General features: G+C 38.9%; 1 protein-coding gene across 1 annotated transcript in view; it reads right to left on the reverse strand.

The window, feature by feature from the left end:
• Nucleotides 1–21,611, reverse strand: part of rps6ka2 (ribosomal protein S6 kinase, polypeptide 2) — a 161,277-nt gene that overhangs the window by 105,818 nt on the left and 33,848 nt on the right. The window contains exon 3 of the mRNA XM_069931597.1: nt 7,202–7,283. Coding sequence (XP_069787698.1) covers nt 7,202–7,283 — 82 coding nt within the window. The remainder of the gene's footprint in view (nt 1–7,201; nt 7,284–21,611) is intronic.

A 21,611-nucleotide genomic window follows, 5' to 3' on the forward strand; every position in this document is an offset into this window, starting at 1 on the left:
ACTTGGACTAATCATATTGACCAGACTTTGCAGAACCCCAAAGCTTGAGAAGGATGGATAAGGTGCATATCGGTAGCCTTCTAAAGATGCATGACATAATTAAAGGAGTTCTTTCACAGTAAATAGATGACAAAATTAAACAAGGGGGCAATGAATGAACAACATCTTGTGAAGAAGAGGAGCAGCACCCAAATGCAGTGCAGAATTACCACTAATTCTGGTAGTGCCAAAAAAATTGTATGCAGCATATACATGTAAACAAATGAAGAACTGTTAAAAGATAACAAATGTAAACAAACTGTGCTATACAGAGAGAATAAAAATAAATCAATAATGTGCACAAGTAAGTCCTTAAATGAGTCTCTGATTGAGTTTGTTGTCGAGGAGTCTGATGCTGGAGGGGTAGCAGCTGTTCCTGAACCTAGTGGTGTGAGCCTTGTGGCACCTATACCTCTTTCCTGATGGTAGCAGGGAGAACAGAGCATGTGCTGGGTGGTGTGGATCTTTGATGATTGCTGCTGCTCTCCAACAGCAGTGTTTCTCATATATGTTCTTGATGGTGGGGAGGGTTTTGCCTGTGATGTCCTGCCCTGTGTCGTCTACCTTTTGCAGGCCTTTATGTTTGGGGGGTATTGGTGCCCCCATATCCAAGCCGCGATGTAGCCGGTTAGCACATTTTCCACCACATATCTGTAGAAATTTGCCAGGATTTCTGGCAACATACCAAACCTCCACAAACTCTTCAGGAAGTAGAGGCGCTGATGTGCTTTCTTCACAATGCCATTGGTGTATTGGCTCCAGGAAAGATTTTCTGAGATAGTGACTCCCAAGAACTTAAATTTGCTCACCATGTCCATTTCTTATCCCCTATTGATCAATGGATTGTATACCTCTGGCTTTTTTCTTCCTCAAGTCAACCATCAGCTCCTTAGCTTTGGTAACATTGGGTGCAAGGTTGTTGTTGGTGCACCATTCAGCCAAGTTTTCGCTCTCCCTTCTGCAGTGGGTTCTTCACACAACCCACTACTGTGGTATCATCATTGAATTTGTAGATGGCATCATTGTCGTACTGATTCACGCAGTCCAAGGTGTAAAGTGAGTAGAGCAGGAGGCTAAAAAAGCAGCCCTGTGGTGCTCTGGTACTGATGGAGATTGAGGAGGAGATGTTCTTACCATCCTCACTGATTATGGTCTGGAGATGAGGAAATCAATGATCCAACTACAAGTCCCAGGTCTTGGAGTTTACAATCTCTTTACTTGCTTTTTTCAATTAACAGGGATATTTCCCATCAGGCTCAAGAGATCAGACCCGTTTAATGCTTTCAAAAAACCCAACTCCACCTCTCTTTTTTAATGTTTTTAATTTAATACATCACAATATTACAAATCTAAGAATATGTACACAAACTCAATACGTATATATACACAGTGACATTTTCCATTTTCTCCCCAACCCCCTCCCTTCCACCTCCCAAATAGAAAGAACAGAAAGAAAAGAAAAAATAAAACAAGGAGTGTGTCATCTAAATATTGTGTGATTAATTTTTTCCTTACATATACCATGTCTCGTTAAGAGTTGGAGGTAACTAATATACTTTATATATGGTTCCCAAATTCATTCATATTCAGCATAATAATCCCTTTATTTATGTAATTTTCTCTAATGGAATGCATTTCTTCATTTCTATGTGCCACCGTTGTATTCTCAGAGCTGTTTCCATTTTCCAAGTTATCATTATACATTTTTTTTGCTGTTCCTACTGCAATCTTGATAAATCATTTTTGAAATCTATTTAAATTTAGCTTTAACTCTATCTTTTATATTGCTTAACAGAAAATTTTTTTGGTCTTTTGATATCTTATTTTTTGTAATTTAATTTAATATTGAATTTAAGTCCTCCCAAAAGGGTTTCACTTTTGCACATGTCCAAATTGAATGTACTATTGTACCAATTTCTTATTTACAGCAGAAGCATTTGTCAGATGATGTCGGGTTCCATTCTTGTAATTTTTGAGGTGTGATGTATAGTCTATGAAACCAATTATAATGTATCATTCAATACCGAGCATTTATTGTATTTGTCATGGTATCCGTACATAATTCCTTCCAAATTTCATTATTTATTTGTATGTTTAAATCATTTTCCCCAATGGTGTTTGGGTCCATATATTGCCTCATCTTTTCCTTATTTTGTAATTGATATGATTAAAATGGCTATGATGGAAATGCCGAACGGTAAATCGCCTGGTGATGATGGATTTTCGGTTGAATTTTATAAAATCTTTTATGATGATTTCTCTACAGTGTTGGGGATGTATTATGTCAAGTTGGAGAACATTATGAATTACCTGAGTCTTGTTCTAGTGCTTTAATTACAGTAATTCCAAAGAAAGATAGAGATCCTTTGGAAATATCTTCATATACACCAATTTCGTTGTTAAATGTAGATTATAAAATAATACCTAAAATATTAGCGAATAGATTGGCTAAATTTTTACCTAAGTTGATTCATATGGATCAAACAGGTTTTTATAAAGAATAGATATGCTTCAGATAATATTTTGCACATGATTAGCTTGATTAATAGATTTCGACAATCTTCAGACCACCCGATGGTGATATCTTTAGATGCAGAAAAAGCAATTGATAGAGTTGAGTGGAATTTTTTGTTTAAAGTTCTGTAGAAATTTAAGTTTGGTCCTTTTTTTAATGGTTGGATTAAGGATTTATATAGTAAACCGGTAGCTAGAGTATTGACGAATGACTTGATTTCGGAACCTTTTAAATTTACTCGAAAAAAATAAAATAAAATGACATACATATTTAAAAAGAAGAAAATAGAATGTAGTCCCTGGAGCTCAGGAAATGAAAGATGGGCATGAAAATTCATGAGACTAGACAAAATCAAGAGATGTGTTCTCAAAGAGTAAAAATTTATGAGAAAATCTATAATTGATTTAAGTTAAGGAATGGGGATAAGGTTGGAGATACTTATGCTGGAACAATAATCAAAAAGCTTAATACTTGGAAGTAAATTTGGTAATGAAGCAGTTTTGTGGTCCTTACTTTGAATCCATGTCTGAATCCCTGCAGAATTCTACATAATTGAGTTAAAAATCTGTTTCTCAACTTACCCCTTTGAATGTCATGGATGGACACTGATGCAGATTCTGTCAGACTCATTGTAGAGGTTTTGTGTTTCACTCTGAGTTATTACACAGTCAGATATTCCACCATCTCAGCAAGATTTTGTACTTAAATTAGACATAAATGATCTTGTCTCAACATATTAATTAAGAACAGGGGAGCACTTCTGGATTCCTTGGCAAAGTATCCCTTAACCAGCAAGATTAAGGTGGGTTACTTATCTGTGTATGATTGTGTTGTTGTTTGCTGGGATATTATGGTGTCTCACAAATTTGACTGAGTGTTTTGAACAGATGACCAAGGGGATTGATGAGGAGTGGAGGTTGTCTACGTTGGCTTTAGCAAGGCCTTTGTCGGGGTCCCCATGGCAGGCTGGACCAGATGTTCACATGATATGAAATTCAGGGTCATCTAGCCAAGTTTGTACAGAATTAGCTTGATGGTAGGAGTGAGAGGAAGGTGATAGTGGAGGGTTATTATTAAGATTGGGGACCTGTGACCAGTGGTGTTCCACAGGGATCGGTGCTGTGTCTACTGTTGTTGTTTTTATCTAGTATATTAATGGTTTGATGACAATGTAGTTAGCAAGTTGGAGGATGATACCAAAATTGGTGTTAGAGAGAAAAGAATATTATAAAAGGATCTGAGTAAACTGAGAATGTGGGCTAACAAATGGCCAGTGGAATTGCAAGGCATTGCATTTTAGTATGTTAAGCCTGTGTAGGACTTGTGCAGTAAATGGTAGGGCCCTCAAGAATGTTATAGAACACAGAAACCTAGGGTTACAAGTATATAGCTCCCCAATAGGCACTTGCCACACCTATGTTCATTGGTCATGGCGTTAAGTGCAGAAGTAGGTACTTCATGTACTAACTGTACAAGATATTGGTGAGACCACACTTATATTGTGTGTAGTAATGATCACCCAGCTAGAGGAATGATGTTGTTAGGTTGGATATAATGCTGAAAATATCACAAAGATGTTACCAGGACAGGTGGACTTGATTTCTAATGAAAGGCTTGATAGGCTGGGTCTTTTCTTCCTGGAGCATAGGAGGTGGGGAGTGATTTTTTTTAAGAGATTAATGAAATAATGAGGGGCATAGATAAGGCGAATAGTCACTGTCTTTTCCAGGGTAGGTGAGTCTAAAACTTGAGGGCATAAGTTTAAGGCAAGAGGGGAAAGATTTAAAAGAGGTCTGATGGACACGTTTTTCACACTGACCAAGGTAGGTATGTGAAACTACAATAGTTACCAGAGGAAGTGGTAGAGGTGGGTACATTTAAAATATATTTAGACAGGTATGTGAATAAGAAAGATTGAGAGTGATATGGGCCAAACACAGGCAAATAGAATTAGCTTCGGTGGACATATTGGTCAGCTAAGACAAGGAGGGCTGAAGAACTTATTCCCGTGCTGTAAAACTCTATGAATCAAAGCTGCTTGCATTATTTCTTCCACAGCAATATTTCAAAATTATTTAATTAGTTTTAAAGCATCTTCAGATGTTCTGAGGTCATGAGGGAGAATGTACCAATTCAAGCCCATTTTTCATTCTTTCTGACAGTGGAAAATAAGTTTATCACGATGAACAAGTACGCTGACACACCTTTGCTGAAGTAATGAATATGCAATCACTAGAGCTATGAAGAAATTTATTCCAGGAGGATCCACGATTTGATTCCAAACCTGTGCTGAAGACTAATGATATACAATGCCCTCTATCGTGTTTGGGACAAAGACACATTTTTTTTCCTTTATTTTCCAACGTATTCCACAGTTTAAAATTTGTTATCAATTAATTCATATCAATGAATTCACATGTAATTAAAGTGAACATTCCAGATTTTATTCACTGTTATTTGTATACATTTTTGTTGGACCATGTAGACCAGCACTTTTTATGCATAGTCCCCTCATTCCAGGGCACCAAAATGTTTGGGACCTTTGGCTTCACAGGTGTTTGTGAACACTCAGGTATCTTTAATTGTTTCATCAGTACAGGTATAAGAGAGCTTCTAACCTTTTGATCACCTTTTGAGTCTGTAGTTGCCAATTTTTAACACGAGGATCAGAGTTAAAATTTAAATTTAGGCATACAGCACGGTAACAAGCCATTTTGGCCCTCAAGCCCATGACGCCCAATTTACATCAATTAAAGTACCTCCCCAGTACATTTTGAATGGTTAGAGGAAACTGGAACCCTTGGGGAAAACCCATGCAGATATGGGGAGAACGTACAAACTCCTTACAGACAGCACAGGATTTGAACTCCAGTCCCGATCGCTGGCGCTGTGCTATGCCAACCGTGTGGCTAATGAAAGTTAAAAAAACATTATGAGGCTGAAAAACAAGAATAACACAGGAATGAATATCTTCCAAACCTTAGGATTATCAAAGTAAACAGTATGGAACATCATTAAGAAGAAAGAGCGTATTGGTGAGCTAAGTAATCGCAAAGGGTCCGGTATTCCAAGGAAGATCTCCACTGCTGATTACATAAGAATGTTCGTGATAATGAAGATAAATCCACAAAAGCCTGACTGACAGATCAAAAACACTCTCCAAGAGGCAGGCGTGAATGACAACTGTCTACAGAAGACTTCGTGAACAGAAATACAGAAGTTACGCTGCAAGATGCAAACCACCAGTTAGCTACAGAATCAGGATGGCAAGAATACAATTTGCCAAGAAGTATTTAAAAGAGCCTGCAGAATTCTGGAAGTCTTGTGGAGAGATGAGACCAAAATTAACCAGTATCAGGGTGATGCAAGAGCAAAATGTGGAGGTGTAAAGGAACTGCCCAAGACCCAGAGCATACCACCTTTGCCATGGTGTGGATCTTGCATTTTTCAGCCTCAAAATGGCTTCTTTAACTTTCATTGGCACAGCTCTGGTCCTCATGATGAAAAATGACAACTACTGACTCCAAAGGTGATCAAAAGCTTAGAAGCAAGCCTAGCTCTCTTGTACCTGCACTAATGAAGCAATTAAACATGTCTGAGTAGTCACTAACACCTGTGAAGCCAAATACATTTTAGTGCCCTGAAATGAGGGGACTATGTATAAAAAGTGCTGCAATTTCTACATGGTCCAACAAAAATGTATATAAATAACCTTGAATAAAATCTGGAATGTGCATTTTAATTACATGTGAATTATTTGATGACAAATTGAAAAATGAGGAGCAAAGGGACAAATAAAAATGTCTTTGCCTCAAACATTATGGAGGGCACTGTATATTCTTAAATATACCACAGAGAGAAAAAATAAATCTTTATCCAACTATGTACATGCCAGTTTCTGTAGCACTTTTGTGCATTCCAGTTTAAATTCACTTTCCAACTAAGGAGCATCTGGCACATCATCAAAGAACTTGAATCAAATCTGTATTCTCAATCAGTCATAAACAATGTCTTTTAAACTGATGCAGACCAGAGCAAAGGAAGACTGGGAGAGGTAGTCAAGGAACAGTGGATTATATGCCTCAATTGCTCTGGAATTGCTTCAGTACTACCATTCACTCTAATTGATCTATCTCCTCAGGTGATTGCACTGATTATTGAGTGGAACTGGTGAATTTAATCTCATGCTTTACCTTTTTTGCCAGTAGTCAGCAGGACTCCAAGAGAATGTCGGAGTAAGGAGTTAACCATTTGTGAGAATGAGTCAATAGCACTGAATAATTTATCACCAGTGAGCAGTGTGCACTTGCTGGTCACCAACCGTTCAAAGGTAACTAACAGAGACCCAGGCAACAATCTCCTTGCTGAATCTCATCCTCCATCAAGGGAAATAGTGTCCAGAAGGAAGAAACAAGTTGGCTTCCTTTTATTCTTTATTTTATCTTCTTCTCTAATATATATTTGCTATAATATTTAAATATTATTACTGAAGCTGCCACGGTTGAGCATTGAACACTAAAATAGGTCAATAACGATCAAATGTGTGGTAGTTATAAGTATAACAAAAGGAAATCTATCTCATAAAGCAATGATAACACATTTTACACCATGAAATGTGTAACACTTTCCTGCTAGATCAGTACTCACCCTTCAGAGTGGCCTTCTTTAGTACCTTCATAGCATAGAGTTGTCCTGCATCGGACCCTTTAATTTTCTTAACAAGAAATACCTTAAAGGAAGTAAAAAAAAACAAAATGTTAATGTAGACAATTTGTGAGAATTTTTCAACTTATACAAAAATAATATTGAGCCCTGATCCACTATCAATTAACTATATTAGACTAGAAGTAGTGATTAATAGGCTTTAATCACCATAAGTGCCCAGCACATCTCACATGTTGCTCGCCCAATTCCAAAGAAGGTACTGAGAGAGGGATTTGGGTGTAACAGCCTTTCTCGGGATTCTGAGGGGCGGTGTCACAGGTACAGGGGTGAGCCAGCTCATACAGTCAATGCTAACAGCTATCCAGTAGTTCAACCACATTCACCTCTTTTTTAAAACAGAGTCCAGTGGGGTGAAGTGGACCAAAGTCCATTACAAGTTCAGCTTGTCTGTTGGTCTCACCTATTGTTATGACTATTGCAGAGCTAGCTGTAATTCACCTATTGGCTCTTGAGCGGTGTTTTGTATGATAGGCTGGGTCTCCGGTGGCTGACAGGGATTAATTGGGTTAGGGGCAGTGTGGGTTGTTCGGTCTGTGGTAGGGATGGGGCACCAGGTGCAATTAGTGGGGCCAGATGCCTAGTTGCATTGCTGGTTGTCATGGTGGGGGGGGGGGGGGGGTACTAATTGGTCGATCCCTATCCTGCATGCACCAGGTCCCAGACTGAAACATTGTCTTTCCGCCCATCCTGGTGCTCAATGTAAGTATACCGGCAGTTCGCATGGAGGGCGTGGACCTGCTCAACCAGGGGATGTCTTATGGCTCCTGGTATGCCTCCAGAGCAGGACAGGCCCAAGGGCCATCAGCCAGGACGGCAGTGTGGTTCCCGATACCGACTTCCTGGGGAAGGAAAATGGCCTTTCGTGTGGGGTAGCATTAGTAGCAGTACAGAGAAGGGACCTGGTAGCATGGAATGTCTCAGAGAGGACCTCTTGCCAAGGGAAAATGGGCAGGCCTTTCAATCTTTTGGCTAGGATTGCCTTCCAAACAATGGTGTTCTCCTTTTCCACCTGTCTGTTCCCTTGGGTGTTATAACTAATGGTCCTGCTCAAGGCTATATTGTCGGCCAGCAGATACTGCCGCAACTCCTCACTCATAAAAGATTATCCCTGGTCGCTACTTGAACAGAGTGAAAAGGTTTAGCAGTGACTTATTGACTGTGGCCATGGTCATGTCTGGGCAGGGGATGATGAATGGGAAGTGTGAGTACACGTTTCAGCTGGTGGAGGGGAGGGGCCCTTGAAGTCCATACTTCATTTGTTATTACAGAATAAAATACCTAAGTTAGATTTGCACAAATCCAGATTAAAGTGGGAAAAAGATTTGGGAATAGCAATTGATCAGGAAGATTGGAGAAATTTATGTAAAGATAGTATGACTAAGATTGTTAATATGAGATATCAATTAGTTTATTATAATTTTATACACCAGTTATATTTAACCTCTGAAAAATTAGAGATATAATTTAATTTCTTCAGATTTATGTTTTAGATGTCAAAGAATTAGGTCTTTTTTTTACATTGTACTTGGTTATGTGACACTGTTAAACCATTTTGGACATGACTTAAGGAGTTTTTAGAGAAAGTTTTTGAGATTGAATTGTCGAGGGAACCAACATTATTTTTATTAGGTAATGTTAAAATGTTGGGTTTGAAATTGAGATTAACTAGGTATAAAGTAGTGTTTTTTAAGATTAGCATTGGCTGTAGCGATAAAATGTATAGCAATTACTTGGAAAATGAGATTGATTTAAGTTTGCAACTATGGCATATGGAATTGAGATCATGCATTACATTGGAAAAGATAACGTATAATTTACATGATAACTATCTTTTTTACTGGAAAGTATGGAGCCCCTATTTGGACAATATGGGTTTAAAGTTTTGAACTTTCTATGGCCCGTTGTGATGGTGTTACCCTAATTTATGGTATTTAGTTATGTTATTGATGGTTGAATCTCCTTTCTTTCCTTCTTCTATCTTTGGGGTTGGGGTCAGCAGGGAGGGAGGGTTAGATATATACTACATGTTTTCTTGTAGATGAATTATCATACTTGAACATATCTAAATGTATGGTTTAAAATTTTAAATAAAGTATACAAAAATAAAAGGTCCATACTCAGACATTTGAAAGGGCGGGTAGCTTTCTCTGGCCGGTAGAATTTGTTTGCATTCCACGCAGCTCCGGGTCAGTTTCTTGATTCCTCGACAAGGTAAAGGAGGTTGCAAGCTCTAGCGAAGTGGAAGAACCTAATGACCCAGGGTGGTGGGTGGCAGAGGCTGCTGTGGAGGGTTTGCAGGCAGTCCAACTGTGCATTGGTGCATGTCTAGGACAGTGCATCAGGGGGCTCATTGAGCTTCCCAGGCTGGTACAAGATCTCATAGTTTTAGGTGGATAGTTCAATTATCCACCTCAGGATCTTGTTGTTAATTTCCCCCCGCTGTTTGTTATCGAACATAAAAGCGACTGCACATCAGTCAGTCAACAGGATGAACAGTTTGCCGGCCAGGTAGTGCCTCCAGTAGCGCTCAGCTTCCACTATGGCCTGGACCTCCTTTTCAATGGCTGAGTGCCGGAGTTTGGGGCCCTGGAGGGTATGGTTAAAAAAAAAGTCACAGACCTGCCTAGTTGACCATGGCAGTCAAGGCAAAGTCAGATGTATCACTCTCCACCTGAAATGGGATAGATTCATCCACAGCATGCAGTGCTGTCCTGGCAATATCGTCCTTGATGCATGTGAAGGCTGCTTGGGCTTCTGCAGATGGAGGGAAGGTGGTTGTTTTCACCAGGGGTCGATCTTTGTCTGCATAGTTAGGGACCCACTGGGCGTAATAGAGGATGGCCAGATACGAAGTGCTGAACATATATTTCTTCTGGTTGTACACGACGTTGAGACTTTTGGCCATCTGGAGAAATTTTTGTAGATTAGCGTCACGGTCCTGCTGGTCATGGTAACAGATGGTCCCATATAGGGAAACGTAGCCATTAGGTCACAGTTGTCCACCATCTGGTCCATCTCCCTCTGGAAGATGGAGACCCCATTGGTGACCCCAAAGGGGACCTGGAGGAAGTGGTGGAGGTGGCGTTCTGCCTCAAACACAGTGCATTGGCTGTCCTCTGGGCAGATTGGGAGTTGATGAAATGCCGACTTGAGGTCGATGGTTGAGAAGACTCAGTACTACACCATGTCGGCGATGCGGGGTAAGCATTCAGTTATGTAAATCGGTTTATGGTCTGTTTCACTCCACTCTTCACCACTACCACCTGTGTCCTCCAGGGCTTTATGCTGGGTTCTATGATCCCCTCAGCCAAAACTAAGGGAGGGGTTTGAGCGCAACAGCCTTTATGGGGATTCTGAGGGGAAGAGTCACAGGTACAGAGGCAGGCCAGCCCATAGAGCACATTTATACAAACAGTGCTAACAGCTACTCAGTGGTTCCACCACAAGCCCTCAACCTTATTCATAGATTAAACTAGATTGTGGCTAGCCTGTAGCTGAACTCATTACTACTATTGTATAGCTATAGATATCAAAAAATCTCAGACTAGAACATTTCATGTTTTTTTTAACCTGTACAACAGTTCATTTTTGTTAAAGTATTCAACTAAACCTGATCCTTTTGCACTCCATCCGACAGAACACTAATGGAGAAAGAAATCTTCTGAAGAGCTTCTTTCCACTCCAAATTTCGCTTTTTGGTTTAATTACAGGGGTTCATTAAAGTATAGTTGTGGTAACTGTTGATAACAACATGCAACTATTTTGAAAAGCATTTTATATCCATAAGCAGCATCAGTATTAGCTTGCTAATGGGAGACATCAATACCAATGATTAGAACAGTGGTTCTCAACCTTTTTCTTTCCTATGTAATCCCTATGTCATCGGTGCTCTGTGATTAGTAAGGGATTGCTTAAGGTGGCATCTGAGTGGGAAGGGAAGGTTGAGAATCACTGCTCTAGACCCAATTGTTACTGAAATATTTTGCTTGAGAAGAATCATCATTGCCCCATTTCCTTTGGAGTAATGAAACCGTGCACATAACGAGTCAATTAGGTACAATTAAAACAGTAGTTTTCAAACTTTTTCTTTCCACCCACATACCATCTTAAGTAACCCCTTACTAATCACAGAGCACCTACGGCATACGGAATACTTAAAGTGGTATGAGAGTGGAAAAAAAGGTTGAGAACTACTGAAAGGAGAAAAACACCCAGTGAATAGAACAGAATCAGAATTTATTATTATGAGTATGACAGAAAATTATTTTTTTTTGCCGCAGCATTGCTATAAATTTAATTTTTGAAATAAATAAATGACCTGTACTACAAATAGATGAGAAGGCGTGGTTCATTGTCCATTCATAAATTTGATAGTAGGGCTATTTTTGAATCATAAGGTATTCGTCTTCAGGCTCCTGTACCTCTTTCCTGATGGTAGCAGTGAGAGATCTCAAAGGTAAAGGTCCTTGAGGATAGAGGCTGCTTTCTTGAGACACCACTGCTTGTAGATGTCCTCAATGGAGTGATGTTCATGATGGCACTGGCTGAGTTCACAATACTCTGAAGTCTTTTCCTGTTCTTTGAATTGGCACATTCATACAAAACAGTGATTCAACCAATCAGAATGCTCTCCATGGCACACCTGTAGAAATTTGCAAGTGTCGTTCGTGACATACCAAATCTCTTCAAAATCCTCACTAAGTATAGCTGCCGGTGACTTTCTTTATGGTTGCATCAACATGGAGATCCCAGAGAAGATCTTCAGAGATGGAGACACCCACTAATTTGAAGTTCGTAACCCCTTCTATTGCTAACCCCTCTCCCTGCTAACTCCTCCATGGTTTGGGTTTTCCTGATGTCCCCCTACACAAGTCCACAACCAGTTCCTTAGATGTGTTAACCTTGAGTGTAAGGTTGATATTGTGACACCATGCAACCAGAATTAACATGTACCTAAGCAAAGATCTAGATCCACTGCTATTTCCCTCCTGTACACTCCCTCATTGCTTTCTGTGATTCTGCAAATGATCTTGGCATCTTTGGCAGATTTGTAGATGACATTTGAATCATCCCTAGTCACACAGTCCTGGATGTATAGCAAGTTGAGCAGTGAGTTAAGCACGCATCCAGGAGATGTGTCTGTGTTGATAGTGAGGAGGTGATGTTGTTTCCGATTCGTATTGACTGTGGCCTTCCATTGAAGAAGCCAAGGATCCAAATGCAGAGGGAAGTGCAGAGGCCCAGGTTTTGAAGTTTTAATAATATAAAAAGTGTTATCAGGGAGAACTCCTGAGTTTTCTCTCAGTTATCCAATGTGAGCTGCCTCAACAACTACCGCCCAGTACCACTAACTTCTTCTGTGATGAAATGCTTTGAGAGGTTGGTCATGGCCAGAATTAACATATACCTAAGCAAAGATCTAGATCCACTGCAATTTTCCTATTGTCACATTCCCTCCACAGCAGATGGCTCTCCACTCAGTTCTGGATCACCTCAAAAACAACAATTTATACATATGGCTATTCTTCATTGACTACAGCTCAGCCTTCAATACCACTATTCCCTCAGTGCTGGTCAAGAAGTTACAAACTCTACAACTGGATCCTTGACTTTCTCATCGGAAGTCCACAGTCAGTACGAATTGGAAGCAACATCTCCTCCTTGCTGATTATCAACACAAACACACCCCAAGGATGCATGCTTAGCCCACTGCTCCACTCATTATATACCCATGACTGTGTGGCCAGGCACAATTCCAATGCTATCTACAAGTTTTCTGATGATACCACAGTTGTTGGCAGAATCACAAATGGCAATGAGGAAGCGTACAGGAGGGAAATAAATCAGCTTGTTGAACAGTGTAACGACAAGAATGTTAACAAAAGCAAAGAGATGATTATGGACTTCAGGAGGGTGTCATGGGAACATGACCCAGTCCTCATTGAGGGCTCATTAATGAAGAGAGTCAAGAACTTCAATTCCTGGGTGTCAACATCTCCAAGGATCTGTCCTGGAGCCTCCATTCCAAACCAGCAAACTACATTCCTTGCATAAACCCCCTGGCCATTTGTTCCACACATAGTTTTACACCATTTTCAACCATCCATCCTTTTTCATGAAAATATACAAAAATACCTGCTGGGACTTTTATTTTAGGTTTAATTTTGTGTTTGAAGATTACCATGGGTCTTAACTTCATCCCGTTGGCCATGCACAATAACACTACCGTTAACCTGGTCCTTTCTTGCCCTGTACTTCTGGTTTGCAGTTTTCACACCTTTACATTCCACTATTCTATTGCCTTTCTTATTGAAATTCATGGGGGTTTCATCCATGTTTCCAATATTTGCCAATTTAAAATGGTGTTTCTGCCGGTTCCGTATAATAAACTGGTGAAAACTTACAATTTTATGATCTAGACCTTTTGGTAGTTTCTCTGCAATTTTTGTTTTTTGGCATAATACCAGATTTTTCCTGTTCATAAAATGGTAGCCTCAAAATCGTTACTGAAGTCTGGGTGGGACTGTGCCCACTGCAGTGCAAATGTTCTTATTTTATTTCGAGTGACTTTGTAGCAATCTTATCTCTGTTCACATACCCATCCTGCAATATAATTTTCCAACTCTTCTCATTGAACATTGCCTTTTTGGTGGTGATTTTCTTAAAGTCTCTTCTTTCTACCTCCAATCTCTTACCAACTTCTCATATACATCAAATTTTCTTGCAGCAGCACAAGTTGTTTGTTCTCTTGGCCATTTCTATCACTTTTACTTTAAAACTTGGTTCATACTTTTGTTGTTTTGATGGATCCTTCGTAATAACAATCACCTCCAGCCAATGCCCAGCAGATCAATCTTCACGATTTTTGGGGGTCGACTTATACACCAAAAAACACCCAACATCTCAGGCATCATAATTTTGGGGGGGTAGACTTATTTGCCCAACATATGATAAAACCCTTAAAATGAGGCTGAAAAAGGGGGTTGACTTATCTGCCAGTGGAATTTTATACACCAAAATATACAGTAATGAAAGAGATTATGAGACAGGCCTCTTACTAAGCAAATAAATGTTCATGTGGGGGTGATGGTGGGAGTGAAATTAAGAGGTACGGGATCATCTCACATTGTCATGGTAATATTTCCCAAGCAGAATTCAGCAGTAATGAATATGATTCACCCTTATGACACTTACTACTTGTGTAACAATAATAAATGATTCAGAATAATCTCATCTCTTCTTGATGCTACATAGTGAAATGATGTACTATTCTGAGATTTACAAACATTTTTTTGACTCAAACCATGTTGTTCAACAAAACACAAAAGACTGCATAAAAATAGCTACATTTAAGAACAGAGTGGAGATCAGTAGTAAGATCCCTGTCAATCAATCTTGGTGACCACAGGGCTGTGAAATGTTGAAATTGACTTTATATGCAGAATGCACATGTAACTATTCTCCTCTCCATTTTTTCTTTCTTTTTTTAAAATAGTTTATTAATTTGATAGAGAGAAAAATCACATATATATTATATAGCTATTAACTAATTATATAGTTTTATATAATGCAATACAGAATATGAGTCACATATAAATTATACATTTTTTTGGACAATATTACATTATTTGTACTGAAATAAGTTGCTCAAGTTTTTCCTTTCTCTGGTCTTGAAACATGTTGTTTTCTGAGTAAAATGGCCTTGCTGAACAAAGGAATGTAGGAAGACGAGGAGGAGTAGATCATCTGGTCTTTCAAGCCTGTACTTCCATTCAAGATCATTGATGATATTCTATAAAGCAATTTCCTGCCTCCAGCTCCTTTGATTCCTTTAATGTCCAGAAATCTTTCACTCTGTGATTTGCATGAACAGAATGGCTGATCATCCACAGCCTACTGGACTAGAAAATTCCAAAAGTTAATTATTCTCTGGGTTAAGAAATTGTTCCTCATCTCAATCCTGAAGAGTCTTCTGCTTATTCTGAAACTGTATCCCTAGCCTTTGGCTCATCAGCCACCAGAAACATCCTCTCCGCATTTAGACTGTCTAGTTCTCTCATTCTTCTAAACAGAGAATATAGTCTCTGAGTTTATTCAATGTAATGTACTTCTATTCCAAATTGCCTCCTTTATCTACATGTTGGCTTTCAGTGTCTTGTGTATAAACACACCCAGGTCCTCTTAGAACATCAACATTAACTCTCCCTACTGACAAACACTCTTTTCTATTTCATTGTGCTCCAAAGGGATGCATTCACATTTTCCACATTATACTTCACTTAAAATGTGCTCACTCACTCAGCCTCCCTAATTGCTTTGAAACCTCTTTACATCCCCTTCTGTTCTATCTAGTTTAGTGCTGTCAGAAAATATGGTCATAATGACACTCTGTCCCTCAGCCAACTCATTGATTTAGATGATACATAAATAGCCAGGACCCAAGGACTGATTACTGCACCACTCCACTAGTTGTAGCTGACTGATAGAGCTGGATACAACATCTTCTCTTCAATGATTATCAACACAGGCGCACCCCACACATGTGTGCTTAGCCCACTGCTCTACTCGCTATACACACTTTACTGTGTGGCCAGGCACAATTCCAATGCTATCTACAAATATGCTGATGACACAACAGATTTTGGCAGAATTGCTAACAGCAATGAGGAAATGTACAAGAGGGAGATAGATCAGCTCATTGAGTGGTGTCACATCAACAACCTTGCACTCAACATTAGCAAAAACCAAGAAGATGATTGTGGACTTCAGGAGGAAGTCAGGAGAACATGACCCAGTCCTCATTGAGGGCTTAGTAGTGGAGAGGGTCAAGAACTTCAAATTACTGGGTGCCAACATCTCCGAGGATTTGTTCTGGAGTCTCCAAGTTGATGCAATCATGAAGGCAGCTCACCAGCATCTATACTTTGTGAGGTGCTTAAGGTGATTTGGTATTTCACTGAAGATGCTTGAAAATTTCTACAGGTAGACAGTGAAGAGCATTCTGGCTGGTTGCATCATTCTGGCTGGCTGGTATGGAGGTGCCAAAAGTCAGGACAAGAAAAAACTCCAAAGGGTTGTTAACTCAGTCTATGACATCATGGGCACTAGACAATTCCATCGAGGACAGCTACAAAAGATGGTGTCTTAAGAAAGCAGCCTCCATCCAAAAGGACCCCCACCACATAGGCCATGCCCTCTTCACTCTGCTACCATCAGATAAAGGTAGAGGAACCTAAAAACGAGGACTCGGCTGCACAAAGACAACTTCTTCCCCACTGCCTCATTTCGTGCACTATTTTTATTTATTTTTATAAGGTGGTTTATTTGAATGTTTGCACTTTGACTTGCTCATAACAATAAATTATGATTCTGATTTGAACTGGAGAGATAACTTTCTGCCCAATAACCATTGTTCTGTCAGTACATCATTCTCAATTCCAGCTCTAACTTTGTTGACCAACCTTCAAAGTTTTTCCTCACTGAAAGCTTTCTAAAAATTAATGTACACTATATCTAATGGTTCCTTTTAATGTGTTCACTGAATCACATGGTCAGAGAATTCTAGCAGATGGATCAAACATGATTTTCCTTTCATAAATCCATGTTGACTTTCTTCAATCTTATTTTTCCCTCCAAGGTAAACTATTATTATATCTGCTATTATTGATTCCAACTCTTTCCCTGCCATTGGGATTTGGTTAACAAATCAGCAATTCCTTGTTTTATTTCTCCTTTTATCAATAACAATGTCAAATTTGGTACCCTGAAATCCACAGGATTATCTACAGAACTTGAACGATAATAAATCAGAGTACCCATTATCTCTGCAGCAAAACTTTGGGATGTAGATCATTGAGTCTTACAACTTTATCAGATTTCAAGCTCATCAGTCGCTCCAATACTATTTTTTGACTTGTACTCAGTTCCTTCAATTCTTCATTCTCATTAGACCCTTGAATTTTTAATATCTCAGGCAGTGTTTGTGTGTCATCTTTCAAGAAGGCAGACACAAAGTAGCTGTTTAATTCCTCTGTCGTTTCTTTTTTCCTCATTATCCATTTCCCCACCTTCATCTTCAGGGACAGACATATTTATTATTTTCTATGCATACCTACAAAACCCTTGCTGTCATTTTTATGTTTACTTTCAAATTCTATCCTCCTGCTCTTCATCAATTTCTTGGTCCATCTTTGCAAAGTTCTAAAGTGTTTGTAGTCCTTAGGCCAATTCCTACATCAGGCAACTTTATAAATCCCTTCCAAACATTTAACTCAGTCATTAATTTCCCTTGATTCATGGATAAATCATTTTACTTTTGGGTTCTTGGGTCTACAAGAACTTTTTTTGAAATTTATTTATTTGCATTGAATTTATAACCAGTGCTAGTCCACCATGATCCTTTTTCATGTCTGCTCTCCATGAGCTGTAGTTAATCTCCCTCATGCTTATTTTATCTAAATTTCACATCATTACTTACAAATGCAACATCAAATTCTTTCATATGATGGTTCCTCTTCTTCAAAGACTCTTTACCAACAAGATTATCTATTATCTCTTTCTTATTACATAAAATTAGATCCATAATAACGGATACCTCAATTGCTTCCTCAATATATTTTTCAAGAAAAAAATTTCTATATTAACTCCTTGAATTTATCTTTCACATTTTTACAGGAAATTAAATTTGTCCAGTCTGTATGTGGGTAAAAGCCCCCCCAGAGTATGCATTATCCCTGTTCAATGTGCCTCTATTTCCTGATTTATATCATGTCTAATATTACAGTACTATTTGATAGCCTATAAATAACTCCTACCAATGTTTTCTGCTATTTCAGAGTTTAATCTAAAGTGATTAATATTGAGCATCATAACCTGTAAGCACTACACAGATCTCCTCCCTTATTAAAACTATATACCATCTTGTTTTCCTTTATACCTGTTCCTCCTCAAAGCCAAATATTCCTAAACATCAAGTTCCCAGCTTTGGGCACCCTGCAACCACATTTCCAAAATGACAACGAGATCATTTCTATTTGTGCCATTAGTTCATTTACCTTGTGAATGTTTTGAATGCTTGTTTTCCTGAATTCCCTTGAACGTTCCCATCTCCCCACCAAGCTAGGTTAAACCCTTTCACAACTAATCCCAAAAGTCCTGCAGAGGTACAACCCATCTAATTGGCAAAAGCCCCACCCACCCCCAAAGTGGTTTTAATGCCTCAGGAGTCAAAAGTCTAAACCACCTCTCCAGCTACTCATTAATTTCCACTTTTTCCATTATTCTGTGCTTATTAGCAAGTGGCTTTGAGAGAAACCTTGAGATTATTATCTTTAGATTCTGTTTTTAACCTCATACCTCGCTGCATGTGTTTAAGTGGACCTGCAAACACTTGACAAATGGACACAAATACAGTTGCCAAGTGCTTTATTGTTGCTTTGCAAAGCATGAGAACTCTGTTACAGCAAGAGGCACAGCCACTTGCAGCTAATCTCAGCAACATAAATCACAAATTGTATATTAATACAGCCAAATTTTCAATTTTCCAGAACATTCGAACAGACTTCTCCATACAAGTACAATAAAATCTTCATTATCCGGCATTCAATCAACAAGAAACTCAAACAAACAGTAAAAAAAAAGGAGGAAATAAATAAATATGTTCAGACACTAAATAAGAATAAATAATGTTATAAATAAAAGTGTAAACAAAATTGTAAACTTAAATGTTGAAGCAACACACAACCCTTTGGGAGTAAACATTCAGCCAGTGGAACACTCGGGTCATGCCCCACCCACAGCAGCTGTTTGAGTAAACTTTCAATAAAGTGATGTTTGAATAAAATGGTGCCACCCAGCATGAAGAGCTGGCCAGTGCTGCTTGCCACTGGGGCAATATTTCAAAAGTGTCTCCCTACCCCTGCCTGGTAAGAGTCTTTACGTTTATTAGTAAGGCTTTATCTGTAAATCTGGGGAGGGGATTTTAATTATGATGGCAGCATGGTTAGCATAACAGCTAATGCAATTCTCTTATAGTGCTTTGAAAGGGGTTCGAATTTAAAGGAAGGTGCAACTGGGACATTGTCATGGAGCTGAGTCAAGTTGTGCCGAGAGCTTAACTAGCACACTGGTGTGAAGGTGAGTCAGGTTACGCCAAAGGCCTGACAGGGACACTTGTGTGGAAGCAAGTGGCGTTGCACCAAAGGTCTTACCAGGACACCAGGATGAAGATCCGGTCGATGCCACTCACAGCTGGAGTGACTCTCCCAAAGTGTCTCCCTACCCCTGCCTAGTAAAATTCTATATCTTAGTTAGTATTAATTTAGGCTTTATCTGAAAACTTGGGGGAGGGAAGTTCATTATGATGCTGACACAGTTAGCATGGCAGCTAGTGCAACAGTTACAGTACCAGAAACTGGGCTAAAATTAAAATTTTGTAAGTTACAGGAATTGCTTGATTAAAGTGAACTTTAAATAATTAAAGACTGATTTTTGTTGCAAATTAGTTTACATTTTGCAGTCTTTTATCTTTTAAATGGTATCTTTTTTTTAAATTTAATTTTAACCACAATATAATTACATTCAATTGTAAATTATTTCAAAAGAAATTATATGTGGTATATATCCTACCATTCCCCCGAACCCACCCTCTTTCCACCCCCCCCCCCACCAACCCGGAGGAAATAAAAGAAAAGAAAAACCAGAAAAAGCCAAGAAAATAAAACATATATACAGTAAAATCTATTGGAGGTTATCAAGAAGTGAGGGGTTCTGAGAGCCAATCAGACACGCAAACCAAAATTTTGTAAATATGGGCTCCATATTTTCCTAAAAATATGATATTTATCTCGCAGGTTATAAGTAATATTCTTAATGCAGGTCTATTAGTTAGGAATTGTGAAAGTAAGTCTCAGTCAACCAGAAAATTCATATTTCCAGCATCCGCCAGAAAATGGGGATTTTCACTGTACATTTTTCTTAAAATATTAGGATCCGTTATCCCAGGTCTGTCCCTTACCCAATGGTTAATGGTCTTTCACTGTCTTTGCCAAATATGTTGTAGTTGTTCTTCACAATCAACTTTAATCTTGTTGAATCATCAACACATGAAATGTTCTCTCCTTTTCTACACTTTTTCCTACTTTAAAACTCACATTCTTACACCCTCCTTTTATCAATCCATGATAACTTACAATTGAATGTTAGTGAAATGGCAAAAAGCAACTTTACCTAAGCAGCAAAGAAGTATTACTGCAAGAATAGCTAATAAAATGATAAATCCTTTTTCAAGCCAGTGTAACCAATGTGTACCAAACCATTCCCCAATGAGACCAGTGTAATAATCAAGCATTTTCTTTAAATTGTCCAAATGTAGTTTTATGTGCTCTGCTAAACTGGTAATATACTCAGAGCTGTCTGGGATATATGTACAATATTCTTGGCCTATAATAGCACATGTACTCCTACAGTCAGCAAGCAGAAAGTCCACTGACAACCAATTCCGAATTGCCACGGTTCTCATGGTAAACATTTCAGCAGACAGCTGCCTCATCATATCCCCTGTGGCTGGGAACCCATTAGCTGTGTCATTGGCTAGCTGTTCCAAGTCCAGAATGTGGTGGATGTGTTCTTTCTATGCTTTACTGATACTGTAAAAGGGGAACAGAAAAATAAAGATTTGCTCCACTGTGGAAATTCCACAGCCAGGCTTAATGGTAGCCAGGGGTAGGGTACAGCAGAGTTCTCCCTTGAGCAAGCTCCTTGTGATAACCAGGGTTGGAGGTGTATAGATTTGATCATAAGGTAGCTGTAGGCAAAGGTAGTAAGGTTCAAGATGTCGAGGTGGAAGACACAATTTTCCTGAGTAGTCTTCTCAATATTGCCCCAAGTGTTTGGTACACCATCTTATGTCAGTGGGTTTTGAACAGGTGGCAGTGGGTGTCCTATTCTGATACACATACCATTCAGCAGATTTTTGCACTGAATATGGCACTGGTCATAAGAGTGAGACAAGATGTCAATATGATTAGTCAATGGGACAGCTCTCTCACTGCAAACACCAGAAAATATATCTGTAAAAAGGAGTTATCAAAGTCAGCTGAACTGAGAGTGACTTTTCTCACTTCTAAATCAGTTTTATTGTTCCCCTATTTTAACAAGGTGATTATAATATAATTAAGTGGCCGCTAAGCCTTTTCAAAGGGCAATCATATTGTTGTAGATCTGGAGTTATATTTCGACTGTCCATTGTACAACAATCAATGGTTTCATTTTCACTAATGCAAGAAGTTTTTACGTTCTCCCCGTGACCTGTGTGGATTTTCTCCAGGTGCTC

This window comes from Narcine bancroftii, chromosome 4 (assembly GCF_036971445.1).
Source record: "Narcine bancroftii isolate sNarBan1 chromosome 4, sNarBan1.hap1, whole genome shotgun sequence".
Lineage (NCBI taxonomy): Eukaryota > Metazoa > Chordata > Chondrichthyes > Torpediniformes > Narcinidae > Narcine > Narcine bancroftii.